The sequence below is a fragment of the Furipterus horrens genome, unplaced genomic scaffold (assembly GCF_987537825.1).
Source record: "Furipterus horrens unplaced genomic scaffold, mFurHor1.1.pri manual_scaffold_8, whole genome shotgun sequence".
NCBI lineage: Eukaryota > Metazoa > Chordata > Mammalia > Chiroptera > Furipteridae > Furipterus > Furipterus horrens.
This window is the reverse complement of record NW_028327178.1, coordinates 94,064,177-94,082,450: the sequence shown is the minus strand read 5'-3', so window position 1 is coordinate 94,082,450 and position 18,274 is coordinate 94,064,177. Positions and strand designations below refer to the sequence as shown.

General features: G+C 45.4%; 2 protein-coding genes across 3 annotated transcripts in view; one reads left to right on the top strand and one right to left on the bottom strand.

The window, feature by feature from the left end:
• Positions 1 to 1,445: 1,445 nt before the first annotated feature.
• Positions 1,446 to 6,274, top strand: GHRH (growth hormone releasing hormone). The gene is made up of 4 exons (XM_090285284.1): positions 1,446 to 1,536; positions 1,847 to 1,951; positions 3,578 to 3,697; positions 6,188 to 6,274. The coding sequence occupies exons 1-4, from the start codon at positions 1,457 to 1,459 to the stop codon at positions 6,204 to 6,206; spliced, it is 324 nt and encodes a 107-aa protein (XP_090141410.1). The 5' UTR covers positions 1,446 to 1,456; the 3' UTR covers positions 6,207 to 6,274.
• A 9,069-nt stretch (positions 6,275 to 15,343) lies between these two features.
• The window catches only part of RPN2 (ribophorin II), a 51,443-nt gene continuing 48,512 nt past the window's right edge, over positions 15,344 to 18,274 (bottom strand). For both annotated transcript variants that reach the window (XM_090286372.1, XM_090286373.1), the window contains one exon: positions 15,344 to 15,666. In XM_090286372.1, the coding sequence (XP_090142498.1) occupies positions 15,654 to 15,666 (13 nt within the window). In that variant the 3' untranslated portion in view covers positions 15,344 to 15,653. The remainder of the gene's footprint in view (positions 15,667 to 18,274) is intronic.

Below are 18,274 nucleotides of genomic sequence, written 5' to 3'. Positions count from 1 at the left end.
CGAGTGGCACCAGGGCAGGTCTGCATTGACAGCAGAAATACCTCCCCAGCAGAGGAGAGCTCTTTCCCTGTTGATTATTCTTCCTCTAATTGCAGAGTACCTGTCAGGAGGGCCTAATTAAGGCTAATTATGTGATCTATGAGATAATTCCGCTGCACAGCTCCCCAGGCTCCCTGGTCTCTTCCAGGACTCAAACTCTGGTGAAATCTAAGCATCTAAAGAAAAGATTTATAGCCTTCCCTTCCCTCCGACTCCACACAAAACTGAAACAGCTCATGCCTAATATGAGTACCCAAGCAGGTCTAATATTAGATCATCACAACAAAAGTCTGTGGAGAACCCTGGCTGATGTGGCTCAGTGGATTGAGCATTGGCCTGCGAACCAAGTGTAGCTGGTTCGATTCCCAGTCAGGGCACATAACTAGGTTGCACATCAGGTCCCCAGTTGGGGTCGCAAGTGAGAGGCAACCACACAGTGATGTTTCTCTTCCTCTCTTTCTCCTTTCCCCTCTCTCTAAAAAAATAAGTAAATAAACAAATAAATAAATTATTTAAAATAAGTAAAAATTTAAAATTAAAAAACAAAAGTCTGTGAAGAGCTCTGGCTGGTGTGGCTCAGTTGATTGAGCGCCGGCCTGTGAACCAAAGGGTCGCTGGTTTGATTCCCAGTCAGGGCACATGCCTGTGTTGTGGGCCAGTTGGGGGCGTGTGAGACACAGCCACACATTGATATTTCTCTCCCTTTCTTTCTCCCTCCCTTCTCCTCTCCCTCCAGAAATAAATAAATAAATAAAATCTTTAAAAAAAGAAAAGCCTGTGGAGAATTCCCCATGTGCCAAATGGCAGGTGCCTCATTTCAGCTAATGTTCACAAGGCCCCTATGCAGTAGGTACAGTTATCAGTTCTGTTTTATGGCTAGGGAAACAAAACTGAGGCCCCAAAAGGAGAAGCCACTTGTCCTGGGATGCACAGCTAGTGACGGCAGAGCCTGATTGTGGACTCAAGTGTGTCTGACTCAGAGCCTGAGCCATTAGCCCTGCTCAGTACTGTCAGTGCCACTTGGGAGAGACTAGGGTGCTTGCTCCTCCCCTATTCCTTATTGAGGCCCGAATTCCATGTACAATGCCTTATAGGAAGGGGAGTTTCACCATTATCTTCAATTTCCTGTTCAATCCCATGAAGTCAGCAAGGTCACTTTATCATGCCCATTTTACAGATGGAGAAAATGAGGTCAAAGCTCATGACTGGCAGAGGCAGAACTTGAACCCAGGTCTATCTGACTTCCAGATTCTGGGTTCTTTTTGCTACGCCACACTTCCAAAGGATGAAGGACCAATGCTCATACAGAGCCAAATCCAGGGCTAGGCCCCCAGGCCAGCAAAGGGCATCTCTCTGGCTATGGCTACATCCAGACTTCCCTCCTGTCGTTTTCCAGGTGCCACCACAAGGGTGAAGGATGCTGTTCTGGGTGTTCTTCCTCCTGATCCTAACCTTCAGCACTGGCTCCCACTGCTCCTCACCCTCCCCAACCCTCAGGTAAGCTGTCCTGCCAAAAGGGCCTGGATTTCCGCTGCCCCAAAACCATCCTTGCTTGAAGAGGGGTGCTTAGAGGATGCAGAATCAAGCCATCAGCTGGACTCAGCCATCTCCTCAGACAGCCCCCACTGCCTACCTCTGGGAGGGGGCCAGACTTGGAGCTCCAAAGAAGCTGTCCAGACCAGGTTCCAACTCTCTCTGGGGATGAGCGGGGCCAAGGGCAACACAAGGGCCTTACAAAGACCTGATGAGTGCAGCCAGCCCCACCATACCACCATTTAACCTTTGACCTTTGACTCCTCCCATGTAGGATGCCACGGTATGCAGATGCCATCTTCACCAACAGCTATCGGAAAGTGCTGGGCCAGCTGTCTGCCCGCAAGCTGCTCCAGGACATCATGAACAGGCAGCAGGGGTGAGCAGAAGTTCTTGGGCTTGCTTTCTACACTTCAAATGCATCGGTTTGGAGGGACCAAGTTCGGCCCCTTCCTCTGCAAAACATCTGTCATTTCAGGACTTGCCAGAGCAAAAGGACCCCAGGGTCAAAGCTCAGCTTACCTCTAGCTATTAAATGATTGTTGAACAGCTATTATGTGCCTCTCCCTATGCTAGGATCCAATAGTAACAATACTGATGGTAGTTACCAGTTGAGTGCGACTCTGTGCCAGAAACAAAGGCTCTGCATTGGGATATTTACATGCCCTTGGCACAGTGCTGGGCACAGTAAGCCCTTTGTTAGCATTAGCCATTATTCTTCATTTCTTATTTGCTCTTTCTAACCACCCTATAAAGTAGGACTCTTACCCCATCATCCCGAGCCATTAATAGCTACTAAAGGATACACATCAAAGATTGGCAGAGCCTAATGCTGTACATTTTTCAGTTATCATTTTGAAAGAATTGCAAACTCACAGGGAAGTTGCCTCAATGCTACAAAGGACTTCCACATATGCTTCCCTGTATTCAACAATTCCTAATATTTCAAATCATATTTGCTTACTCTATATCTATACCTAGATATAGATCTATACATACACATATACACACTGATTATTATTAATATTATTATTATTTTGCTAAACTATTTGAGGGTAAATTGCAGTCATCATGACTCTTTACCCTTAAATATGACTGGAGGTATCTCCCGATATCTAATAAAAGGACATTCTCTTACATAATCACAGTATAATTATCACTTAGAGTTCCTATTCAAATTTAAGCAATTGTCCAACAATGTCCTTTATAACAATTATTTCACCCTGGCCAGTGTGGCTCAGTGGATTAAGTGCTGACCTGTGAACTGAAAGGTCGCCAGTTTGATTCCCAGTCAGGGCACATGCCTGGGTTGGGGGCCAGGTTCCCAGTAGAGGTTTCTCTTGCACACTGATGTTTCTCTCCCTCCCTTCCCCTCTTTCTAAAATTAAATTAAAAAATAAAATCTTTTTAAAAATTTTATTTCTTTTCCTGATTCAGGATCCATGGGTTGCATTTAGTTGTCCTGTCTCTTTAATTTCTTTTAATCTGGAATAGTCCCTCAGTCTTTTACGCCATTGACATTTGATTTGGTAAAGGCCAGTTGTTTATAGGATGTCCCTCATATTGGAATTGCCTGATGCTTCCTTGTGATTGGATTCAGGTTACGCAACAGAAGTGATGCCGTGTTCTCAGTGCATTGTGTCAGGAGGTACATGAGGTCCCATTATTGGTAATAGCTACTTTGATCACTTGGTTAACATGGTGTCTGCCAGGTTTCTCCTCTGTAAAGTCAGGATTTTTCCCTTTGTAAGTAATAATTCATCAGTGGAGAGATATTTTGCAAATGTCTATTTCAGAGCCTATACTCTTCACTACATACTCATATATACTCCCATTCCCACATGCTGTTGAATTTCATTCAGCTGGGTGGAAGCATCCATACCAGATATCAGAATAGGCACAGGGACACACCCTGCTCTGCTCACTTTGTCCTGGCCTTTCCCAGGCCTCTCCATGTCCTACCCAAAGAGCAACCTCAGCTGTTTCTCTCTTTCTAATAAAATAGAGAGAGAAACCAGGAGCAAGGAGCAAAGGTACGGCTTGGCCGTCAGGTGGACAGCGTGTGGGAAGACCAAAAGCAGATGGCATTGGAGAGAGTCCTGGTGGCCCTGCCAAGGAAGCACAGGTAGAAATATGCGCATGTGTGTATATATGGTTGTGCATGCACGTGTGTGTATATGCCCACTTAGGGAGCTCAGAAGCTTCCTTCCCCAAAGGTCAACAGGAAGAGGAAAGAATCTCCTCCTCTCCAAAGGCATGGGGCTCTGCCAACCCCTCCTTACCCAAATCAAGAACTGGAGCAAGGGGAGAAAGTGAGAGACAGAGACTAGATCTTATCCACTGCTGTATCTCCAAAGTGCAGCAAGAGGCCAGGGTTAGTATCTGTGTCCAAAAAACCTTACTGACTCAGTCATTCTGGGAGAGGACCCAGGAACCTGAATTTTAACACATGTCCCAGGGGTTTTTGTTGGGCACAATCTGAGAAGCATGCCCTGGGTCCCTTGCCAAGTTTACAAAACTATAAAGCCAAAGGAGGACCGGCCCCTCCCAACACCCTCAGGTAGACCAGTGCGTGCAGCACTCCTGCAATGGAGAGATGGAATGACAGTCATTGCCCATCTCAGTGACCTTCACCTTCCTGTCAGGGAAGATCAGGAATGAGTTTTCCCATTTTATAGAGGAGGGAAACTGAGGCAAAGAAGGGGCAGCAGCTGGCTTTGAGTTAAGGACTGGCAGACCCAACCAAGACCTTGTCTGCTTCTCCAAAGCTCCTTCACATGAGGTCCATTTAGTGGACAAAATTTTCTAAGCATGGCATAACTGGAGGAACTCTGCTATCCTTCTGAGCCCTATTTTCTACTGTGAACCCAAACAAGCCCCTGCACGACTCTGCCGGGCACTTCTGAACCTATTAAGCAAATCCAGTTCCCAACAGAGCTCTCCATGTACTCCCACACCTTCTTTCCAACCTAATTAGACGCCAAGAGCTCAGAGATCTCACCAACGACAGTCCTGCAAATATACAAGCAGCAAGCAGCAGGCTGATGGGCAGGTTGCCAGAGGGTGAGAACCAGGCTGGGAGGCAAGATGGACACCTGGGCCCCGGGTCTGCTCCTGCAGCCAATTCGCTGTACACAGCAAGCTGGTTTCCTACTGTCCCCCTTTGTGAGAGGGGGACCTCTAAGGTCCCAAATGCCTCTGAATGCAACGCCTACCCTGTGCCTCTCACGCTGGGATTAGGTCATCCTTCACCTGCCTGTGGTTCCCACCAGGCCCCAGTGGGGTGGAGTGGCCCCAAGAGGGCTAGGTCCTAAGAATGCAGGCTTTGTTCCTGCAGGTTAAAAGCCACAGGCTGCACAGAGCTCAAAGTCACAGAACAGCAGGGAAGGGTCTGGAGGCTGCTACAGCACATTGTTCCTCCTCCAGCTCAACTGCTGATATCACTGGTGAGATGGGGCAAACACAAACTAAGAGTGAGTTCTTCCACCTGGATAATGCAGAGCAGAATGATATGCCAGACAGCACACTTCTGCCCCCACCACACTTCATGTCTGCTCAACAGCCCTGTACAGTAACTGAGGTTCAGATTACTTTGTCCTCCTGCCCCTTAAAAATCATCCAATGACTTTTATGTGCCAGGCTCTGGGCTGAGGGTACAGCAGGGGTCCCTGCTCTCATGGCATTCATAATGCACCAAGCAGACAAAACTTAAACAAGTACTTGTATAGTAGATTATTTCATTTGTGATAAATGGTAAGAGATGTGAGGGGTGCAGTGAATGTATGGACTGGAAGTAATAAACTAATTTAAATCTGTCTGGGGATTAGAGGTGACTTCAAGGGGACATGATCAACCTGGGATCTCGGTGGGAGTGAGTTAGCAGAACTGGGATTAAGAATGAGATTCTTTTAAAAAATTATTATATTATTATTTAATTTTTTTTTCAACAACAGTTGACATGCAATATTAATTAGTTTCAGGTGTACAAGACAGTGATTAGACATTTTTACAACTTACAAAGTGATCACCCCGATAAGTCTAGGACCCACCTGACACCATACGTAGCTATTACAACATTATTCACTATATTCTCTATGCTGAACCTTACACCCCCATGACTGTTTTTACAACTGGCACTTTGTACTTCTTAGTCTCTTTGCCTTTTCACCCATCCCCTAAGCCTCCTCCCACCCGGCAACCATTAGTTCATTCTCTGCATCTACCTTCTTTATCCAGTGGTCCATTGATGGAAACATACATGCTTCCTATCTTGACTATTGAAAATAATGCTGCAGTGAACATAGGGGTGCATATGTCTTTTGGAATTAGTGTTTTTGATTTCTTCAGGTAAAGACCCAGGAGTGGGATTGCTGAGTCATGGGGTAGTTCTACGTTGAATTTTTTGAAGACCCTCCATACTGTTTTACAGAGTGATTGCACCAATTTACAATCCCACCAACAGTACATCAGTGTTCTCCTTTCAAGAATGAGGTTCTTTTGGGACCCAGACAATCAGTCTTGACACTGGACCATCCATAACCCCAGTTCTAAGTGTCCCTGCCCTCACTCGCCCTTCCTCCAGTCCCCTGATGGAGCTTTTTCTTTCTTTCTGCAGCAGGAATTCTCAAGGATGAAGAGCCTGCCAGTGTTGTATGCCGCCTGCAGCCAAAACACAACTGCATCCAGTTAATCCTATTTAATTTTTGACCTACTTTTTCCTTTGTAAATACAATAAAATTCCCCTATCCCGTTCTGCAGTTCAGTTTTCTTTTATCTTGAGCCTAATTTTTTTTTACGTGGTTTACATAATTACATTTCCCAAAGTGGTATTACACAGTGTAATAAAAAAAATAGCTAACATTTACAGGGCATTCAGAGTACCGGTGGGGCAGCTTCATGCCTAGAATCTCATATACTCCTCACACAGCCCAACAGGAGTTATTGGCATCCTTCTCATTTCACAGACAAGGAACCAAGGTACAGAAAGGTTAACTGGATTGCCACAGTCACAGCTGACAAAGGGAGAGCTGGGATTCAAACTGAGTCTGTCCAGCCCAGAACCAGCCTCTCAACTACGTTCTTATACTCCATGCCAAACTCATCCTTCACCCATTGATGACTTGTCTGTCTATGAGCAATATCATTTATTCATTCAACAAATGTTTACAGAGTACCCACTATGTGCCAGGCACTGTTTTAGGCACTGGGAATGCAGCTGTGAGCAAACAAAGCCCCTGACCTCATTGAGCTTATCTTCAAATTAGGGGACGAATAACAAAAAACAAGTAAATATAGAATATGTCAGCTGGTGGTAATTACAAAGGATACAAATTTAAGGAGCTGGAGCACTAGCCAAGTGGTTCAATTGGTTGGAGCATTGTCCCACGCACCAAAAGTTTGTGGGTTTGATTCCCAATTAGGGCACATACTTAGGTTGCAGGTTTGATCTCAGGTCACACTCTCTCTTTCTCTCTCTTTCTCCTTTCCCCTCTCTTTAAAATCAATAAGAATACATCATTGGATGAGCATTACAAAAAAATTTAAGGGGATGGGGAGCCCTGGAGGGTGTTCTTTTATCTATAATGTATATATGTGCTGTGCAGTGGTCAAGGAAGGCTTCACCAATAAGGTAACGTGTGAGTAAAGGCCTGAAGGAAGCAGGATGTTGGCCTTGTGGATATCTGGGTAAAGAACATTCCATGCAGGGTAAAAACCCAACACAAAGACTCAGAGGCAAGAGTGGGGAAGGAAGAAGAGCAAGGAGGTCGGAGTGGCTAGAATGGAAAGAGGTTGTGAGGGGAAGGAAAGGAGGCCCATATGGAGCAGGAGGCCAGCTCATGAGGACCCTGGGAGACCATGGTAAGGACTTTGGCTATCATCCTTGGTGACACAGGAGCCATCACAGAGTTTAAGCAAAAGAGTGACATGATCTGACTTCCATATAACATCACTCTAAGATCGGGTCCAATTCTGGATACATTTTTAGGGTAGAATTCATTTGCTGATGGAGAGGGTGTGGGAATTAGAGAGGAGTCAAGAATGACTCCTTAGTTTTTGGCCTGAGCAACTGGAAGGATGGAGTTGCCAATTAGGAGCTTTGGGGGCCAGGAGACAGGTTAAATAGAGTCTGAGGTGTTATTAAGGGTTCAAGGGTGGATGTCGAGTAGGCACCTGGATTTACAGAGTACGGAGACTGGAGTCAGGAGAGAGGTTGGGGCAGTCAGCTTGGTTTGGCATCTGTTACCATTTAGAAAGTTGAGTGAGAGCACCAAGGAAAAAGTATGCAGTTGAAGCTTGGAAGAAAGATGAGGAACCAGCAAAGAAGACCAAGAAGGAGCAGGCAGTGGGCTCGTGGGAAAACTACAAGAGAGAGGAATTCCAGAAGCCAACTAAAAAGAAGTGTTTCAAGAAGAAGGGAGTGATCTGCTGTATCAAGTGCTGCTGATGGGTCAAGTCACGTGACAACTGACCACAGAAGTGACCATGGAAGCTACTGATGACCTTGGCAAGAACAAATTGGGTGGAGTGGTGAAGGCAGAAGTCTGACATGACTAGGTTCAAGAGCAAATGGTAGAAGAGGAATCAGAGCCAGTGTGTCTAGACCTGGCTGACCGATATGGTGGCCAGCAGCCTGAGGTGGCTACCGAACACTTATAATGTGGCCAGTACAAACTGAGATGTGTGCATCAAGTGTAAAACAGACACTAGACTTCAAAGACAATATGAAAAAAGAATATAAAATATCTCAAAAACTTTTTGTATTGATTACATGTTAAAATAATATTTTGGATATATTAGGTTAAATAATGTATTAAAATAATTTCACCTGTTTCTTTTATACTTTTAAAAAAATTTTTGAAAGATTTTATTTATTTTTAGAGAGAAGGGAAGGGAGGGAGAGACTAATAAATGTGTGGTTGCTTCTTGTGCGTCCCCAACTGGGGACCTGACCTACAACCCAGGCATGTGCCCTGACTGGGAATCAAACCGGCAACCCTTTGGTTCACAGACTGGCACTCATTCCACTAAGGCACACCAGCCAGAAGTCATTTTCACTTTTTTATTGTGGTTACTAGGAAATTTAATATCTTTGGTAGAGATAATTCTTTTGATTTTTGCTATAAAAGAAAGCTGAGAACTGAAGCCACTGACCACAGGTACCTATGTCAGTCGAATTTTTTCTGTTCATGAACCATTTCCCCTGAGCCAGATATTCCCACACATCGTCAACTCTACCCATGTCTCTTATTAGAACTGTGAACTTTTTAGGGGAATCAAAATGTTCTATATTTTGATTTGGATAATGAGTACACTAGTGTCATTAAATTCAGTGACCTACACTCTTTAGCTTTGTACATTTTATTGTAAGTTAAGTCTTTAAAAAAAAAATAGATGATGAGACTTCCAGCCAAGATGAAGGCCTAGATAGACACGCTGCATCTCCCTCCACAACTAAGAAGGAATACAACTATCTCAAAACTAGAGACAACCAGAAGTTCCAGAAAATTGAGCTGCATGGAATTCCAACAAACAAAGATATAAAGAAGAAATACTCATTCAGACAGGTAGGAGGGGTGGAGCCGGGGTGGAGAGGACATGGTGTGGTGGCGGCAGCAGCGGCGGTGGCAGTGGTGGCAGCAACAGGCTGGCAGAAAGCGCAGTCACACATTTTAAAAAGTAGAGAGGGACACCTGGGGAGCACTCCCAGAACCAGGCCAGATCGCACAGCTCACATTTCCAGCGCTGGGGAAAATAAAGCCTCATCGCTTCTGACTGTGCAAACCAGTGGAGGTTGGGGTAGAAGAAGAAACTGCTGGTCTCTCAGCAGAGTCCGCTTGTTTAAAGGGCCCCCATGGTCCTAGAACGTCCACAGACCCACTCACTCTTGGAAAGACAGCCAGAGCAACAGCTAGAGAGGCGCCAGTCCCATACAGGAAGTGGGAGAAGTGCTTGGAAAAGGGGCGAGTGCTGAGCAAGAGACATTGTTCCCCCTCAGACCCCTCCCCTACACGCAGTGCCACATGTAGTGAAACGGGTCACCCTGTAGTGACAAATACCTAAGGCTCCGCCCCTTACAACATAACAGGAGCAACAGCTCTACCTAAGACACAGAGGAAAACAAACACAGGAGCCTGTCAAGATGAGGAGACAAAGAGATATTGTCCAAAAGAAGGAACGAATCAAGGTTCCAGTGGGAGAACTAAGTGATGAGGAGATAGCCAACCTAACAGACAAGGAGATAGCAAACCTAACAGACAAAGAGTTTAAAACGCTGGTGATAAAAATGCTCACAGGCTTGACAGATATGCTTAAGTACGGCAAACACATAAGGGAAGAAAAGAAGGCTATGCTAAATGAAACGAAGAAAAATCCACACAAAAACAATGGTGAAGGGAAGGAAACTGGGGTTCATATCAATGACTTGGAACATAAGGAAGGATAAAACAGTCAACCAGTAGAGAATGAGGAAACAAGAATTGAAAAAAATGAGGAGAGGCTTAGGGACCTCTGGGACAACTTTAAACATACCAACATCTGAATCACAGGGATGCCAGAAGGAGAAGAGGAAGAGCAAGAAATCAAAAGTTTATGTGAGAAAATAATGAAGGGGAACTTCCTAAATTCGGCAAAAGAAATAGACATACAAGTCCAGGGAGCACAGAGAATCCCAAACAAGCTAGACTCAATGAGGACCACACCAAGACACATCATAATTAAAATGCCAAAGGTTCAAGATAAGGAGAGAATCTTAAAAGCAGCAAGAGAAACGCAGAGAGTTACCTACAAAGGTGTGTCTATAAGAGTCTCAGCTGATTTCTCAAAAGAAACTTTGCAGATAAGAAGGGACTGGCAAGAAGTATTCAAGGTGATAAAAAGCAAGGACCTACAACCAAGATTACTCTACCCAGCAAAGCTATTATTTAGAATGGAAGGTCAGATAAAGTGCTTCCCAGTCAAGGTAAAGCTAAAGGAGTTCATCATCACGAAGCCATTATTATATGAAATTTCAAAGGGACTTACTTAAGAAAAAGAAGACAAAAATTATGAACATTAAAATGACAACAAACTCACAACTATCAACAAATGAATCTTAAAAATAAAACCAAAATCCAACTAAGCAAACCAGAATAGGAACAGAATCATAGGTATGGGGATCATTTGGAGGGTTATAAGCTGGGAGGGGTAAGGGGGAGAAGTGGGGGAAAGGTGCAGGGATCAAAAAGCATAATTGGTTGGTACAAAATAGGGGGAAGTTAAGAATAATATAGGAAAGGGTGAAGCCAAAGAACTTAAATGCATGACCCGTGGACATGAACAAAGGGGGGGGGGGGGGATTGCTGAAGGGAAGGGGGATACTGAGTGGAGGGGAACAAATAGGGGAAAAATTGGGATTACTGTAACAACATAATCAATAAAATATACTAAAAAAATAAAAAATATTCTCCATAAAAAAAAAAAGATGAAAAGTCTGGATGATAGAATGTCTGTTTTGATTAAAAGCAGAAGAACCACAGCAGTTCAGTTGGTGGGGACTCAGAGATGAGCAATGCCAACTCCATCATTTTCCAGCTGGGGACCCACGGTCCCACGGACCTGTCTCCCAGCACCAGAATAGAAAGCCACCTCGGTTCCTCACAGGGTTTAGAACACCTGTTCTCCCTGGGAATCCAGTTTACCTTCAAGTAAGGATGTAAATCGTGGGAAAGGCTCGACAGCAGCCACTGTGGCGGCAGGCAGAGGAGACAATAGGAACAATGGGGAAACAGAAGCCTCCTCCAGAGGAGAAGGCTAGCCATTGAGGGCAGGCAGCCACTTCAACCAAGCGAGATGGGCGCCAAGAACATACCAAGAAACAAAGGAGGCGACTGCTGAATGTGGGGCACGTGGGGCCAGCCCCAAGCTTGCTCTGTCCCCAGACCCACCTGCCCACCTCTTTCCTCCGCCTGGCCCCACAAAAGCTAATACTGAAGGCTCTCTCAACTTCCAATTGGTTTTTCAAATGAATTGACGACCACCGGGACTCGCTGCTACTTGTGCTTTCCAGGTGAATGCAATTATAAAGGCAGAAACCACGATGGCAACAATTCCGGTGCTTTGTCGCCATTAACGATGACACTAATGGAGTCTTAAAAGACTTAACCCCTCCCCGCAGAGGTGCTGGGAGCTTCCCATCCCATGGGAGTCCTACTTAAGACTAAGTGCTATTTTCCCCCCTAAAGAAATGCTCTAATCAATGGGGGGCTTGTCACTTCTAACGATAATCCCTTATGTTTGTATTCAAGTTCATAAAGAGGTTTCCACTGCATTATTACTTCATTTGTTCTCCCCACCACATCCCTCTGGAGAAAGGCAGAGCAGGGCGCCGGCCACTCACAGAGGTGAGAGGTCAGGTGACTTGCCAGGTCCTATAGCAGGAGTAAAGTCAGGAAATGATTCCTGATTCCAAGACTCCTGGCTCCTCCGGAAATTCGAGCTGGGCAATCAAGTAAATTAAAAGAACAAACAAAAACACATGGACCTGGTACAAACCGTTTCCCCGGCTCCCGCTAACAACACACAGGAAGTGATAATGATAATATCTACACTAATCAGAGCAAACAGAGTCAATGTTAAGTGCCAGGCACTGCGGTGCATGCTTTGGGTGTGAACTTGTTTCATACTTAGAAAGCCGTCAGAGGTATTATTTTTACTGATGGGCAACTGAGGCCCAGAGAGATGCCTAATGACACACAGCAAATTAGGGAACTCAGAGCCTTAGTACTCCTTAGAGATGGCCCAGCGCTACTGTGGCGTCAAAGGAAAACCAGAGATGCACAGGAGTTAAAGTGGTTAAAAACAAATTTTACTCAGGACTGTTGCAATAGGGGAAAAGAGACCTCAGTACAGAACTTGGCTCAATTCCAAATACTGCAGAGACAAGTGGGACCTTAAGAGTCAAGGAGCAGGGTGGATGGAGACTTATTAAGAGAAAATATCACAAGTCAGTGGGATTCTGGCTAAATCGACCACACAGGATTCTTGCTGAAGGCAGGTCAGGATAATCAGATGTCACCTGGGGAATGGCGGAGGCTGAGGAACTCGATCAGATATCAAAGTGATCAGATACTGAGGTGGGCGGTTCTGGTTAAACTGACTCAGCGGGGTTCTCAGTAAAGGTAGATTTTACAGGGAAGTGCACAGATGGGCCTAAGAGAAGATTTGAGAATCTGACTAAAGTTTGGCCAAGCAAAGAATCTTTGTCAGTGGTGAATAATTGGAGCAACAAATCCAGTGGATTTCATTAGCTACAGATGTTAGGCCTGCTGCCTACTCCAGCTGCCCAGATTCTCCCCTGCAGCCTCGCTCCAAAGCTGGGAGCTAAGAGCTCTCACCTGGTAGGAGGGCCAGAAAGAGCATGGGAGGTGAACTTTTGCCTCTGCTACATCCCAGCACCATATTCAAGTTCCCTAACATTTGTCATTGTTCCTAAAATAAAACCTATTCCCTTCACCACGGCCCTTAAAAGCCATATTTGTTCAGGCTTTTGAGGATCCTCTCCTCCTTCCTAGTTACACCATAGTTACACTGGCCTAATTTCAGCTCAAATATGTATGTCAAGATCTTGCTGCAGAGCCTTTGCATATGTTAATTCTCTGCCTACCGTACTCCTCCCAGCTCTGCAAAGGCTTGTCCTCCGAAGCCCTTCTCCTGTCTGTCATCTCTGCTCCCTTTCCTAATCTCCTCCAGATTCCAAGTGGACCAAGGGCAGGGAATGGATCTGTCTTGCTCGCTGCTCTAGTTCTGGACCCAGCACCGAGCCTGGCACGAAGCAAGTGTCTGCTGTTGCTTGACTCTCCAGCTCCCTCTGGGTCTGCAGGCCAGCACCGAACCAGCCTTTGCACTCCTTAGCCTTGCCAGCCCCTTCGCCAGGAAGCTGTCTCCTGACTTCCTTTCCTCCAGCCACTGCACTTCTATCATTAGACTGCAATTCCCCTTCTCTACACCACTGTCCATCAGGCCTCCTCCCGTCTGTCTTCCAGAACTCTGCAGGCCTGGTTACAGGTGTAACCAGCAGGGCAGGATCCCCCTGCCCTCCCCTTCCACACCACTAGAAGTCACCCAACAGCAATGGGAGACCAACATCACCCTTTCCCCTGGGGCGCGGGGGTAAGTTAAAAGCAAGGCTTCCAGTCATTATGTCCACAGGAGTGAAGCTGACAGGTGGCACAGAACACGTGGTATGACTGGCACCCGTGAGGGGAGGGGCTCTGGCACACTGGGGAGTGCTGGCCCCATCCAGAAGCAGGAGCTGCTATTCAGTTCCAGCTCATTGTTGCCAGCTCTGAATCCAATACCCCAAATCTAGATTTTTATATGAACTTTCTCTGTTTGTAAATGTTAGCTACTAATTCAATTAAAAACATCTACAGGGGGGAGGGGAGAGGGAGAGAAGGGGGATAAGTAAGGGAAGGGTTTAATTAAAGAGCCTGTATAAAAGAGTCATGGACATGGACAACGGGGAGGGATATGATTGCGGGAGAGGGGGTGGGTTGGGTGGGGGAGAGAAATTAGGGGAAAAGGGGACAACTGTAATTGAAAAACCAAAAGAAAAACAGAAAAAAAAAAAAAAAAGAACATCTACAGGCCACCAGCTTGCAACCTCTGGGAAGTTGAGGCCTCCTTCCCATCTTAGAGGTAGCCCTATGATTGCCCACATTGCCCTCTGGCCTGCAGAATCCCATTTGGAACTAGCCCCAAGTTCCAGTATCTCCATGCACTTCCTCCCAATCAAAATTTCAACTTTCTTGCTGCAGTGAAGTCCAGCTTGGAAAGCAATCTGAATAAAATCATCTCTACCCCAAATTCAATACTATTAGGACTAGCCACATTTCAAAAGTTATCTAAAAGTGTTGCTTATGTTTCAACTAGTAGAATTAGAAGCAGTGAGCCCAAGTACATAACTTCTGGACAGTTTGGAAAGATGCCCAGCACTGAGCCAAGGGCTTGGGATGCATGAAAACTTCTTTAGTCAGTGGAGGTTCTTATCTCTCTTTTACTGACAGACAAAAGGAGGCTTAGAGAAGTTAAGCCACTGCCCCAAGTCCCTTACCCTATTAACCCTTCGAGTGCCATGCATAATTCGAAGTTTGGATCAACATGAGAAAAAATTATATCAATATATAACCTGAGGTACAAAAAAGAACAAAACATAAAATACAAATCATTCCATTGTTATTTACATTTATAGCCATCGAAGAGTTTCTGGGAGAGACACTGGCACTTTGGGGAAAATTTGTCAGCATCACTCACAGCAATGTTGGCCCTCAAAGCGTTAAAGTGGTAACAGCAGGTGCCTGACACATAAGTTTGTACACTTAACCATACTATTCAATACTACTTCTCTCAGTGATATTATACAACCCCTGTACAATGGTGGTCCTGGGCACAACTTAAAAGAGACATTCTTGAGATGTGTGTGGTCCTCTAAAGCCTAAGATAATTCATGTGGTTCCCCTTCTTCTAAGACAATCCCTTCCCTTCCTCACTGCACGCTGAGATCAAACTTCCAAGGCAAAAGAAGAGAGCCTTCAGATGCCAACAGGGCTCATACAGAGCTGGTACTTAGGACTGAAGAAGAAAGAACAGTGGCTTTTCCAGGTGAGAGGGACCAATGGGAAAGGGCCTGAAAATCACCCTGGCCACTGTGTCAACAATACTTCCCAACCAAGTCCTTGTATGTACCCCAGGACTCCCATCAGTCCACACGTACTAAAATAAACTCAATCAGGCCTTTGTCCCCGTTATTCCCTTTATTCCAAAACAGATTTATTACAGACTTCAACTTTTCAAATGCAACACGAGGGTAAGTCAGGAATATTCACAGCATCGTGCTAGGGCATCGTGCCACAGAAACAGAGTATCTGGGCTCACAGGTATCTGCTCTGTGTTGGGACAACAGAAAATAAGCAGAAGTATAAACACAATTTCAACTTCTTTCGTTTTAAATAGTTTTTTTTTCATTCCCCTTTGCAAACTGAATTGTTCTTGACTCTTCTTCTTGACATTCATTCCAGGCTTCAGTTTCCTTTCTTCTTCTGGAACTAATGTGCTGTTCTGAAAGAAAATGGAGACAAATACAAAATTACTGAAGGTTTCAATTCACTGTTACAGTTCCTAATTAGTCAACAGAGAGACCAAGGTATTCTACCACTATCAGACCCCACCGATAAAGGAATAATCATATTTCTGTTCATTCTCTTTGTGCCCCATCCCATTTCACACAGAGTGTAAGCTAGTTCAAACTAAAGCTGATGACAACTTAAAGAAAAACAAAGAAACAAACCTGACAATAACTTAGAAAGAAAGTGGTATGTGAAAGTTTAAGGAGATGAGGTAATCCAGGCACACCTCTCACAATTGCAAGGCCAAAAGGACAGTCAAAGTTTGATTAGGTGAACAGAAAGGACGGTTTAAAGAACGCTCATCTTCAACTTCCCCGACTCTGGACCCACCAACCAGCAGTTGGCCCTCATGTAGTTTGGAAGACGATGTGCTGACCACTCAGTACAGAAACCTGCATGTAGTCACATTCTTGCCAATGGTCAGAATCTGTGCCTAAACCTAGGAAAGAATGCTTCTCAAAAACGGGCCTCAGCTCACAGAAGAATTTGGAGGGGAAAAATCACTCAATCTCTTTATTCCTTCTTTCCCCAAGGCTGCCTTTCCCTCGACTCCAAGAAGTAATGGGGAAACACAAGAGCGAAGATGACAATCCAGGCAGACACTGCAACCAGGAGGGTAGGGTGACGGCAGCCAGTGCGTGCCTTGGCGGCTCCAGCAAGCAGCGGCAGGGTGCTGAGGTGCGCGCCGTCCTCGCAGGCAGCGGGAGCCAGCGCTGCGGGCCAGCGGGGTGTAACAGCCTTGCAGAACGGCGGGCTTCAATCTCACTCATGAGCAGCTCCGAGAAGCACACACAGACACAGCACCAATCCTGGGACTGAACTGAGTGCCCCTAACTCCCTACCTACAGAGTCCCAGGTGCTTTAAAATGTGTGTTCCAAAATGTTCACGTGGAGAAGATAGCCTGAGTGCAGAATAAGAATAGCTGGAAGGGTAGTGGCCCACAGGCCTCTATCTTGGCTAAGAAGTTACACCTGATCAAATCAATGTCCGTCCTCAAATCAAAACCACCTTTAAAACCCTAGGTCCCAACCTCAGAAAGTCCTAAACAGCCAAATAATGAAGTGACTTTCCTCTCTTTCAAGCAGTATGACTTGGGGGGTAACAGCATGAAGGGAGACTATCTAAAAATCAAGAAAAACAAAATCGATCCAGAGTTACTTCAAAGAATTAAAAAGCTCAGTATTTAGCAGAAAGGCCTCGTTCTGAAAGCAAATCTCAGACAGAGCAAGTATAATTTAGGACAAAACCAAACGGAAGCGGTCAGGGAATGAGGGTGGGGAGGAGGGACTGACTAAGAAGGGGCACAAGGGCACTTTCTGGGGTGTGGAAATTATATCTCGACTGAGATGGTACTTACACTACTGCGTAACTTTGTCAAGAGTCAGAAAATTGTACAGTAAAAAGGGTGAATGTTACTGTATATAAATTAAACCTGAAAAACCAAACCAAACCAAATGTAGTCTCTTCTGTGCTGAGGACTAGACTTTCCAGTTTATGCTCACACATCAGTGAAAAGGCTCTACAGTCTATGCTTCTGTTGATTTTTATTTTCAGAGAATTAAAAATTAGATGGCTTCATTGCTCTGGCAGGAAAAGCAATTTCCATGGCCAGGGCTGAGCAGGAACATGACTAGAAAATTCAAATACTTCCCTCCTCTTTTTAAAAAAGATTTCATTTATTTATTTTTTAGAAAGAGGGAAAGGGAGGGAGGAAGAGAGGGGGAGGAACATCAGTTGGTTGCCTCTCCACATCTCCAACCAGGGACCTGGGCCACAACCCAGTCACGTGCTCTGACTGGGAACTGAACCAGCACCTTCCAGGCTGCAGGCCTATCCTCAACCCATTGAGCCCCACCAGTCAGGGCGGTCCCTCTTCTTTGTGGGTCTAATACAAGGGTCAGCAAACTATGCCCACAGGCCAAAACCAGCCTGTTTTCTCAAGTCAAGTTTTATTGGCACAGAGCCCTGCTCATTCGTTTTCAGTCTGAGGATGTTTTCACGTCACAGTGGAAGAGGTGAGGAGTTCTAACAGAGACTGTATGGCCTGCGAAGCCTAAAGCTCTACCTGGCTCTTTCAAGAAAGGCTTTTGCTGATCCCTGGTCTAGAGGAGCCGATCAGTGAAGCATCAGACACTCTCTCTTTCTCTCCCTTCACTTTGCTTCCACTTCCATCCTTGTCCTAGGACTAATAGCTGCATGGAGAACGGGCGCTATTTCACATGACATTTCAGTCACACAGGGAGCAGCCCTGATCCTCATCCTAGGCTCCAGGAACCCGGGTTCCGATGCTGGCTTTGCTCTGTGGCCATCAGCCCATAACTTAGTCTCACCAAACCACATTGTTTGGCCCAACCGAAGATGAGTGCTACAAAAAGGCCGAGAAACAATGACAAGGTGTGCCAGGATTTGCCATCGGACCGTCACGTAATGAATTTAGGTGTTCTGAATGGGGTGCCCTTTTAAGACGCCCAAGGCTGGACCTATCTTATCCTCAACTCTGTTCTACAAACACAGAGAGGGGCTACTGTCTAAAAAGTAC